Source organism: Mesoplodon bidens (assembly GCF_964165515.1).
Source record: "Mesoplodon bidens genome assembly, chromosome: 11".
Lineage (NCBI taxonomy): Eukaryota > Metazoa > Chordata > Mammalia > Artiodactyla > Ziphiidae > Mesoplodon > Mesoplodon bidens.
The window spans coordinates 47,748,637-47,759,736 of record NC_138167.1 but is presented as its reverse complement, the minus strand read 5'-3'; the positions used below and the strand labels follow the sequence as shown (position 1 = coordinate 47,759,736).

The 11,100-nt window shown below is 50.3% G+C and overlaps 1 protein-coding gene across 1 annotated transcript; it reads right to left on the bottom strand.

The window, feature by feature from the left end:
- Positions 1-3,034: 3,034 nt before the first annotated feature.
- On the bottom strand, positions 3,035-9,643 carry RND1 (Rho family GTPase 1). Its single transcript, XM_081249719.1, has 5 exons — positions 9,438-9,643; positions 8,579-8,666; positions 5,850-5,959; positions 4,843-4,977; positions 3,035-4,117 (listed from the first exon to the last, which is right to left on the bottom strand). The coding sequence occupies exons 1-5, from the start codon at positions 9,555-9,557 to the stop codon at positions 3,872-3,874; spliced, it is 699 nt and encodes a 232-aa protein (XP_081105845.1). The 5' UTR covers positions 9,558-9,643; the 3' UTR covers positions 3,035-3,871.
- Positions 9,644-11,100: the final 1,457 nt, after the last annotated feature.

The following is an 11,100-nucleotide window of genomic DNA, read 5'->3' as shown; positions in this document are numbered from 1 at the left end:
CTTAATACTTTTTTGTTCTTTCTTTCTCCTAGTTCCCTCTTTTCAGTCCTCCAATGAGAATTTTTCCCCAAAAATTGTACTTTCACTTTGTTTCTCTTTGGTCATATGGTTCATAATTCTACCCCCCTTCCTCCCAAACAAAAACAAAAACTCTGGCAACTTCTAGGACGGTTTAGATAGATACCAGGAAGTAACTAATGCCTCTTTCCTTCCCTTTTTCCCATCACCAGCTTTTTGGTTTCAATCTCACATAGCTTTAGTTCTGGTTTTTCTCTCTGAATGTGTTCAGTTCTACTGAAGCAGAGCCTGGGATAGGCCCAAATAATCCTAAAGCTCTGAGCCTCAGGCATAAAGGCCCAAAGGAACCCTGGGATAGGCACATTTCTGCTCTTAGAACTCTGCAGCCTTTGAGCTGCCCGCTTGGATCACACAGAGAGAATGGAAAAGTTGTCTGAGGTCTGTTGGGTGTAATTCACCCAGTGAACACCGGAGGGCTATCCACTCACAGAATGGAGCTAACAATCAGACCAAAGGTGTAGAGCTGCAGTTGCTATTTACTAAGTATTGATACCTCCTAGTACCCAACTCTGTGCTGGACACTTAACTTACATTACTTTTTTTAAAAATAATTTATTTATTTATTTATTTCTATTTTTGGCTGCGTTGGGTCTTCGTTGCTGCACGCGGGCTTCTCTCTAGTTGTGGCAAGTGGGGGCTACTCTTCGTTGCAGTGCGCGGGCTTCTTACTGCGGTGGCTTCTCTTGTTGTGGAGCCCAGGCTCTAGGCACACGGGCTTCAGTAGTTGTGGCACGCGGGCTCAGTAGTTGTGGCTCACGGGCTCTAGGCTCATGGGCTTCAGTAGTTGTGGCGCATGGGCTTAGTTGCTCCACGGCATGTGGGATCTTCCTGGACCAGGGCTCGAACCCATGTCCCCTGCATTGGCAGGCGGATTCTTAACCACTGCCTCACCTGGGAAGCCCTAACTTACCTTGTTCTTCTAATAGTATAAGATGGGCATTATCTCCATTTTACTGATAAGGAGATTGTGGCCCAGAAAGATTCTAAGTCCACATAGTTAAAAGAATGGAGCCAGTATTCAACTCCCAAGTTCATTTAATTTCAGAGTAGATACTCTTTCCCCATTTCCAGGCTACCATTCTCAATCATCTTTAAAGATCAGTAAATTGAGACCCAGAAAGTTGATGAAGCTTGTCCAAGTTCAGAGTGGCAGAGTTCCCCTAGTACTGGTGCACACCTCTCTCACGGCACATGTAAGACATTGAGCTTAAAGGATACTTGCATGGTTTGTCCTACCCTGCTAGTTCTTTCACAAATATGCATCTTTGGAGATGGAGACCGAGGGACTACATTCTAGTAAGGACCATAGGGAGAGAGTCTCCTATTTAGGTACCACATGGCTAGCAGTAAGGGGCCCATGGAATTACAGTTAACATTGAGACTGGGTTTGAATCCTGACTCTACTACTTAACCAGAGTATGATCTTGTACAAGTTATGTGGAATCTCTGGCTTTTCTATTTCTTCTTTTATAAAAGAGGGATAATAATACCATTTGCCACACAGGATAGGATAGCAGAGCAGTAAAAAGTGCATGTTCTGTAGAGAACAAACTAGTGGTTACCAGTGGGGAGAGGGAAGGGGCAATATAGGGGTAGGGGGCAAAAAGAATTATTATGGGATTATATGAAATCATGTGTGTGAAACTTTTGAAAATTGTAAAGCACTATAGAATTTGAAGACTCATTCAATTTTTAAAAAGTGAAAAAAAAATTAAATGGTTAAACTTAAAAAAAAAAGTGCATGTTCTGGAGCCAGGTTGCCTGGATTTGTATCCAGGTTCTATCACTTTCTAGCTGTGTGACCTGAGGCACATTAATCTCTCTGAACCTCAGTTTCCCTGTCTGTAGAATGACGTCAGTAGTACCCCATAGCGTTATCACAGGAATAAGTAACATATAAAGAACTTATAAGCAGCCCTGACCCATAGTAAACATTTAACAAATGTTAACTATTTTCATTTATGTGGTTAAATGTGATAATGTAGAGGGGATCGGGAGTTTGGGATGGGAGTTTAGGACGAGAATATGAAAAAGAATATATATATATATATATATATATATATATATGTATAGGTATAACTAAATTACTTTGCTGTACAGTAGAAATTAACACAACATTGTAAATCAACTATACTTCAATAAAAAATTTTAAAAATGTGATAATGTAGGTAAAGCACTCAGCACAATGCTGAGCACATAGTAAGTACTCAGTACACAGTAACTATTTCCAGTACAGTATGAAAGTTGGAAAAAAGAGCTATAAGCAGCTGAAGAGAAGGGATGTTAAGGCCCCTGCGCTGCCATCAACAGGCCATGGACTTGGAAGTTCTAGAAAGCAGAAGGCATCACCTCGCCTTGAACTTAGAGGAGACCAGAACCCTTGGAACCTCCCAGCCTTGGCTTCAGTCTGTCTACCTTCTTCAGGGGTTGGGATCTCAGCAGCTTGGATCTCCTTCTGATGATTCCACTGGACCTTGTCTCTCTCCTCTAGACTCTCCAGGGCAAAGGTTCTCAAGCACGAGTGATTTTGCACTGAGGGACATTTAGCAACATCTGGAGACATTTTTGGTTGTGACAACTTAGGGGTGTTACTGACACCTAGCAGGTAGAGGCCAGGGATGCTGTCAAACATCCTCCAGTGCACAAGACAGCCTCCACAACAAAGCATTATCTAGTCCAAAACGTCATTTGTTCTGAGGTTGAGAAACCCTGCTCTAGGGCTAAGGAGATCTTCATTGGCTTAGCAGGACTTGGGTGGGGAAGGGGATGAGGCAGGGGGTGGGTCAGAGGGAGGCGATCCTTGCTGGAAGTGCCAGGGAACAGTGGAGGCAGCCACTCTGCAACCCACAGAAAGGACCTCAAGACAGCTTTTCCTCATTATCGAAGACCAAAGGAAACAGAGACAGGAACTAAGGATATGGAGCCAACTTCTTTATATGTGCTATATTGTTCAGTAATAAATAGGTTTTCTTCTTTAAACACAGAACATGTAACAGACTGAAACACTCCCCCCTCCCCCCAGTTCCAAAGACAAGAGTCTATAAAACAAATGCCAGCTATACTGCCCTAAGGGCAGAAAAAGTCTTGTGACCCCCACCCAGCCCTGCATCCTGCAGCACCACCACCCCCATGCTGCAAGAGAAGGGGGTCTGGGGCTTCTCCCTTGGACCCTGGGGACTTAGGTGAGAAGCATGTGAATGTATGATGTCACCTCTCCATGAGGCATGGGCTATGCAAAGATGAGGTTTCCTTCTCATTGGCTCTGACCAGCTCCTGCTCTTCTGATTTCAGTTACCAGTTACGAAGCACCTGGGCTCAGCTCCCAGAGGAGTTGCCTCTTGGCTTCCCCACTCTCCATTCCTCTGTGGCCTCCTCGGAGGGGAAGGGAAGGGCTCAGGGACCCCTCCCATCCCCTGGCCTGCATGGAAACGCTGTGTGGAAGAGGCATGATGCTGAAGGTGAGGCTCCTGTAGGCCCCCAACCAAAGCCATGAGGCCAGCATGCCCCCCCAAAGCCCCACACCTTTCCTGCTTCTGGAGCGGGGGGCACTGGGGCAGCCGGCCCCTCCACCACCTAGTGCCTGGCTTGGGGTGTGATGGTTCTTTCGCAGTGTCAGGTCCTCAAGCCGGGCCTGGCTCTTTCCTTGTCCCATTCCTGTCTCCTTCCAAGCCCTCACCGTGGCTGTCTGAAAACCTCACGTCCAGTGTCCTAAATTGTCTCCTCCTCCCTCTCCCCATGCCTCTGCAACCCAAGGGAGGAAGTGGGAGGTTGTCTCCCTTCTCCAACCCCAACTTCACATAATGGAACAGCTTTTGGCCTTTTCCTTCTTGAAGGTGGAAGAGATGAGTTCGGAACGACTGGGGAGGTGGAGCAGTCGCTTGGAGAGGCTTCGGACAGGGCTCTTCGGGGGCACTGGGCTGGGCTTGTTCAGACACACCGTGGACGCCGTCCGGAAGATGCTGTGGATACTCTTTTCTGAGGTGAAAGCCGAGCCTTCCAGGTAGATTTCTGCACCCAGCTGCTTGGCTATTGCACAGCCCTGCGGGAGGAGTGAGGTCATCAATGCAGTGATCCAAAATGGCTCTGAAACACTGCCTTCTAAGGTTAGTGGTCCTCCCCAGGGCTGCTCTGATGGACCCAACTGCCAGTCTCCCACCACCACCCTCTGCTGATTATCTTCTGAAGGTGAAGCCTGACTGCACCTTAAGTCACTTGGCACACTTTGTAAACCATACTGATGCCAGAAGAAGTAAATCGGAATTTCTGGGGGTACGCCGAGGCGTTAGGATTTTTAAGAGCTCCCCAGATGATTGCAATGTGAAACCCTGGTTTAAAAGAAATGATCCTTACAGTCCCATGTGCATAAGAAGTTATCCAGGGATTTAATTAAAAATGCAATTCCCGTACTTTTCTCCCAGAGTGACTCTATAGATAAGGAGTCAGGAATTCTAACAAGCACCTCTCGTGATTCTAATGCAGGTGGTCCTCAAAAAAAAAAAAAAAAAAAACCCAGCTGAGAAACACTGGCACACACAGGAATGGCTCACCTGCCAAACTATAGCATGAATCTGGGTAAACTGGTACCCAGCACCTCTATCCAGGTAACTAGTTTCCTGATTATAGATGGCCCCACAGAATACCAATTCTCTCTTGCTGTAGCGAGTGAGTGTGAGCAGGGGCCATATTTCAAGCCCTCTCCTGTAGCCTTCCCCAACTCAGCCCCCAGCACATACGAGGGCCCACACACACACCACACACACACACCTGCTCGTAAGAGATGGGTGCCTGCTTCTGGTGGGACAGCTCCATCAGAGTGCTCAGGTCTGTTCGCAGGTCTGTCTTACAGCCAATAAGCAAGACACGGGTGCTGGGACAATAATCGAGGATTTCCGTCCTCCACTGAAGAGCCGTGCAAGGAGATGGGAAGGAGGAAGGAAGGAGAGTCAGTGGCTGACGGACACCCGGAGAAACCCAGTTGGCAACATCACACACACCATCCAGTATATCACCAGCTCAGCCCTCCTTCTGAGTCACAGCACCACCACTGCACTAATTACATCATCTTCCTGCCCATGAGGGCTTTGGGGCCACAGGAATGTTGATCCAAGAGTCTGTCCCCAAATTCAACAGCCCAGTCACCAGAGAGAGCACAGAGGCAAATCTCCCACTCTTTGCCAAGCATATGGGGCATGGGTCTGCCCCTCAACCCAAAGGGCTTCACAGGTCCAGAAAGCCAGGAAGAGGCCAACCAGTCTCTTGCCAAGGGAAGGAGATAATCCCAGAGTCTTCTGGGAAACTAGCCTAGTTCCACAAGCTTTCCTGGGACTCCTCAGTATGGGCAGACCTTGCTACTCGGACCAAGGCATTTCCTACCAGCAGTTCAGCTCAGGCCTGCCTGGCTTGCCCAGTCCAGGAGGCCTGGGATCAAGGTCTATAAAAGCTGCCACCAAAAGGCCCCTTCCCCGACCCTCAAACCATATCACCAGATGGTTCTCTACTCTCAATCCCTCACTTCCTGAGTCTCAACACTTCCCTCCCTTGCTGGGCCTCTGACAGAGCAGTGCAGGATAGAGGCAAAGGCAGGATGCAGAGGGGACTGGAGATCTGGGTTCTAGTCCCGGAGCTGTAGCTAATGTGGCCTCAGGCAAATCTCTTCCTTCCCTGGCCTCAGTTTCTTCCTGTTACACAAGAGGGGATTAGATGACAAGGTCCCCAAGATTCCTTTTTGTTCTCAGGCTGAGCTAGAGATAGCAGAGTTTATCCAGCCTTACCTTCTTGAGTGCACTGTCCACTGTCTCTGGACGGCTGATATCAAAGCATAGTAATACTGCATCTGAGTCACTATAGCAGAGTGGACGGACATTGTCATAGTAGGGAGATCCTGGTAGAGAGGAGAGAGAGCTGATGGTGAGCCATGGCATTCTCCCTCCCTACAGGCCTAAACCAAAAGAGCCCTGGGAATACCATGCTTGGTCCCTTAGGTGAGATGGCCCCACCCATCTCCCAGGGGAATGTGCTCCAGTGCTGAAGCTTGGGACCTGACTGCCTGCCAGAAGGCGGTACAAGAATATCATCTTCCTTAGTCCTAAAAAAGGGAAAGGGGGCAAAATAAAAGGGAGGTGGAGTATAATTTGGCCCTGTCTGGATCTCCTACAGTGGGCTTAGTTGAAGGTCCACCCGTTTTCTGAGTCCCAGGGAAAGCTGCTCCTACCCCTACAGAGAGACGAGGCCTTGTTTAAGGTCTCTTTTCTAGAGTCTGCCTGCTGCCCAACCTCTGCTCTAGGGTCTCCCCAGTGAAGGAACAAATCTGCATGTTACATAACTGGCTGCCCTGCTTCTTTGCCGTGGGGTCAGAACTCTAGGAGGCTGGCAGGGGAGGGAGAGCATCAAGAATTCAGTGTCCCCCTCCTCCTCCCACCCAAATCAGCTTACGCTGTAAAGGGCAAAAGGAGAGCTGTAGCCCCTATATCCCAAGATCTCAGGGAGGTGTTCTCAGAGACAGCAGCGCCAATAGCTGGGAATTAGAGGCTCGAATAAGGGTCCTTCACTGGGAGGGGAGTAGGCAATGCAGACTCAGGTGGTCCAATATGGGAGAATGCTAGGGGTTGAGCCTTCCTCCCTCCACCCTGGGGAAGGAAGAGTAGCAGATTTGGAACCCAGACAATCCGTGCTCAGAATAGTAAGCAGCCCCTCTCCCTGAACCGCAATCGCCATGGAAACGGGGGGGAATCCAAGCTGAGGCGGGGGGGGGGGTTAGTTGTTAAAATTTTTTTTAAAAAAAGGAGTAAAGGGGAGTTGGGATAGATGCTTGCTCCTTCAGCAATTGGTCCCCATCCCTCTCTGAGGTGGGGTCTTAACACAGCGTCACTGAGCAAAGGGAGCACTGCAGCACTGGGGAAGGGGGAGGGGAGGAGGCCTCCATTCTGGCTCCAAGCGATCCCCCTCCCCTAAGACCAGCAAGTGAATAATGGGAACAGGTTCAACCCTGGCCCCAGTGCTGGGAAGCCCCATCCCACACACCCCTGCCTCTCCTTCTTCCTTGTGGGCACCTCATTTGAAAGAGGGAGTTTGAGGATGCCTGCATCCTTTCAGAACTTGGGGGGAAGGGTGGGGGGGATGCGACACAGGGAATAGAGACCACCTTGCTGACTTTCCATTATCTGGACTGGGATTCAAGGGCTGCATTCTGACTGTGGGAGGAGGAGGAGGGGCGGTGGTAGTGAAAAGAGATGAGCTGCAGTAAGATTCTGGGAAGATTGAGAGGTGGGCAGAGTACAGCAGACGAAAAACCATACATCATGCAGCCAAGCTGCATTCCAGTCCAATCCAGCCAGCACAGCACAGTCTAGGATAACCAGAATCCTGCCTCCCAGCCCCTGGAACTACAACGGAGGAAAGCATACCTCCGTTGAGGTTGAGGAATTTCTGTTTTGTTTTGGGGAGTGGGGAGCAAAAGGAAGTCTCATTTTCTGTTTACCCATCCCCTACCTCCAATCTTTCGAGACCTCAAAATTGGATGATGGGAATAACAGCTCTTTGGAGGAGTAGGATGGCATATTTATATGTAACAGGAAACCCCTAGTGATTTATAGTTTCTCTTTAAACTCAGCCTGAATATGCATTTTTTGGAGAGAAGTGGATTTTATTTTCTTTCTCCTATTCCTGGCTTTTAGTCCTTAATTGTGAACCTGAGCTCAGTCTATTAAAAAAGGGCTGGGCTAAAGAGATAATGAAGGGGTCAGAATCAAAGCAAAGGATAGACTAGCACTGCAGGTTTAGGGATGAGAGGCTTGAAACATATTGCTTTCTATGATCCAGAAACACAGAGCATCTTCTACCTCAGCCCAGTCAGAGCCAACACCCCCCCAACTATGTACAACGTGACCATGCCCCATATTAAGCCCCCACCCTCCAAAACACTGACGATGCATCGCTTCATCCTTAGCCGCAGAGGTATGACAGTGGGGCTGAGCTGCGGCAGGCAGGGAGGCAGCAGTGGCCCGAGATGGAACGCAGGAGAGAAAACTGAGTCAGGAGCAATATTTCCCCCAAAGCAGGCTTGTCTCCTTGCCTCACGCACAACGGCCTCCAGCAGCACTGCCTCCTGCCTCTTCTTTGGCTTTGCTCTGGGGCAGTAAAGGCTGTGTGTGCGTGTGCTGGGCGGCAGGGAGTGGAAATGGAGAAGCCCTAACTGTCTCCTCCAGTAGTCTTCCGGGGTCCATCCACCTCACCATCTCAGCCCTCTGAAGGATGGAGCCAGACCCAGAGAAGTGAGTAGCTTCTGGAGTTTATCCACTCTGCACCCCTGGACCAGCCAACTGAGTTGGTCAAACCCTCCCCGCAACCCCAACCAAAGAATCTTCAGGTCCCCTTCTTTCCGTTTCCTGGCAAGCACCAAACTCCTTCTCCCCATCAAAGAGGGAAACAATTTCTAAAACACAGCAGCTGCAGCAGACCAGTGGGGGGGGGGAAGGGGGGGACTTGGGGCCAGCAGTCTTACCTGAGGTGTCCCAGAGACTGAGCTCCACTCTCTGTTCCTCTGTCTCCAGGCAGGCTGTGTAATTCTCAAACACAGTGGGCACATACGTCTGTGAAAAGAGAGGAACTATTCACACCCTGGGTGTCCCTACCCTTGTAACCCTCCAGTTAGTGCTGGCTACACAAGAAGCCGCTCATCCTAGTGAGACACTAAAGTGTCAGGAGATAAGGAGAGGAGGGGATACCTGGGGCAGGAGGGACCACATGGGACAGAGTGGGGGGGGGAGTGTAGAGGCACAGACACTTTGCTCCATCTCAGAGTAAGAAATGTGAATGGCTGCCTGCCAGGGACAAGCCCCCCATATCCTAGATGGTCAGGGAGACACACACACACAAGGAATCCTCTTGTGCCCAGATTTGTCTGTCTTCCAATTTCACAGCCACAAGCCAATTCTAGCGCTTTATCTTTTCCCCACAAGCCCCTTGGACCAGCAGGGCAGCAGAAGCCTACCTGGGGATAAGCGCATAGAACCTTTGAGGATGGGTGAAGGGACGGACAGGTATTACGTCAAGAAAAAACCCCAGACTCTCAAATGCCTTCAGTTCCCTCTCCCAAGAACAGACTCCAGGATGAAGGGAGGTAGGAGGGGATTTGATGGGGGGGACCTATGGGTGAAGAGGTGAGGAGGAGCCTGCGGGGCGGCAGAAGTGGAACAGGTCTCAGGGGAAGCTAAGGCAGGGCGGTCCTCCAGCCAGAAAGCGGCTGAGGATGGGGAGGGGTGGGGCGGGGTGAGACAGCTCCCCTGGGTGGGTGGGAATCTACCCCCAGAAGGCATGCGGGCAAGGAGGAAAGCTCGCCAGCGGTCGGGCGAGCAACTCACCTCGGGATAGCAGTCTTTCGCCAACACCTGTAACATAGCTGTCTTCCCACACTGCACATCCCCCACCAGAACGAGCTTACATCTGGCCACGATTGGCTGGGGGGCCCGTCTCTCCTTCATGGCTGCAGCCTCCGCGGGACCTGGACTCGGATTCAGAGAGGAGAACGTTGCGCCAGGTGCGTCTCAGCACAGGTCCCAGCCGGATTCCCTGTCTCTCTCCAACTGAAAAAGAGGCCGGCACAGCCTCCTTATATCACCCTGGCTGAGCCAATCACAAGAGGGGGCGGACTCTGCCACAGCCAATCCCTGAGGTGGGATCCCCTCCAGCAGCCAATGGCAGGAGGCTCTGAGTCAGAGCCCTCTTTTTCCCTTCCCTTTCTCTTAAAGCTGCACCTTTGCTTCCTCTGAAAGGGGATTCCCACGTTGTTTTGCATTTGTATTGGGGTTGAGGGTAGGAAGGGGGATGAAGCAAAATTTAATGGTCTTGTGTGGCCACCAATTAGCGTCAAAAACAAACTAGCTAAGAATGTGGATAGTGAGGTCAAACTGGAGTGGTCCCTGGAGAAGAACAGGACTTGCCTAAATTGTAGACAGGTGACACCCCTTGGGGAAGGTGTGGTCCCAGAAATTTCTGACCCCTTTGTTCTATCTAATCCCCACCCAAGCCAGTTCCCAGAGAAGCTCCTGCTGGACCCCTTTATCAGCTCCTGCTGGACCCCCTTCAACTCCTGTCTCTTTCTCAGAAATCACCTTCATCCAAAAATAAATAAGTTTTAAAACTTTCTTGCATCATCTGGAAAAAACCCACAGAGCTCCTGACCCACAGATAGGCAGAGAGAAAGGAATGAGGGAGTCTGGCAAGTGGGGATGGGAGCAAGGAGTACAAAACAAACAAAGTCGCTGTCTGTTCAGCCAGACAACCTCTCACTCCAGGCCTGGCAGGAGCTGCTTTAGGAGTGTTTGTTCTGCTGCTTGGGTTCAGCTTCCTGGATGAATCAGGCACAGGTCCAGTTTCAGGTTGACACCTACTGACACTGATGTACTGCGTGTGTCACCTGGTTAAAGTCCAGAATGGAAGACTGGGACTGGGACTTTGGGGTTAGGAAGCTGGAGGGCAAGATGAGGTTGAGATGAGCTACGTAACTGCCTGCCAGCCCTCAGCCCTCAGGGCCCTTCATCTTACTGCCTCTCTGCTAGACAGACCCATGGGATGTACGTCTGCAGCCTGAATAACCCACTGATTAGTCAGGAACGAAGACAGCCCAGATGAGGCCCCCTGGGGATAAGGGACTGAAGTAAGACTGACCTTGGACAAAAGTGAGAGCACTCCAGACTTCTTCTCTAGGTCCCTTCACCTCGTCAAGCCCAGTGCCTCTGGAGCACGGCCGGGGTCCTGTTCCACCTGAGCTTTACTCTAATTCACCATCATTGCTGCCCCACCCAGGGGTATTTTCCCTGTTACGAAGGATGTTTAAAAGTCTTCCCTGGGGACTTCCCTGGTGGCACAGTAGTTAAGAATCTGCCTGCCAATGCAGGGGACATGGGTTCAAGCTCTGATCCGGGAAGATCCCACATGCCATGGAGCAACTAAGCCTTGTGACACAACTTCTGAGCCTGCACTCTAGGGCTCACATGCTGCAACTACTGAGCCTGCGTGCTGCAA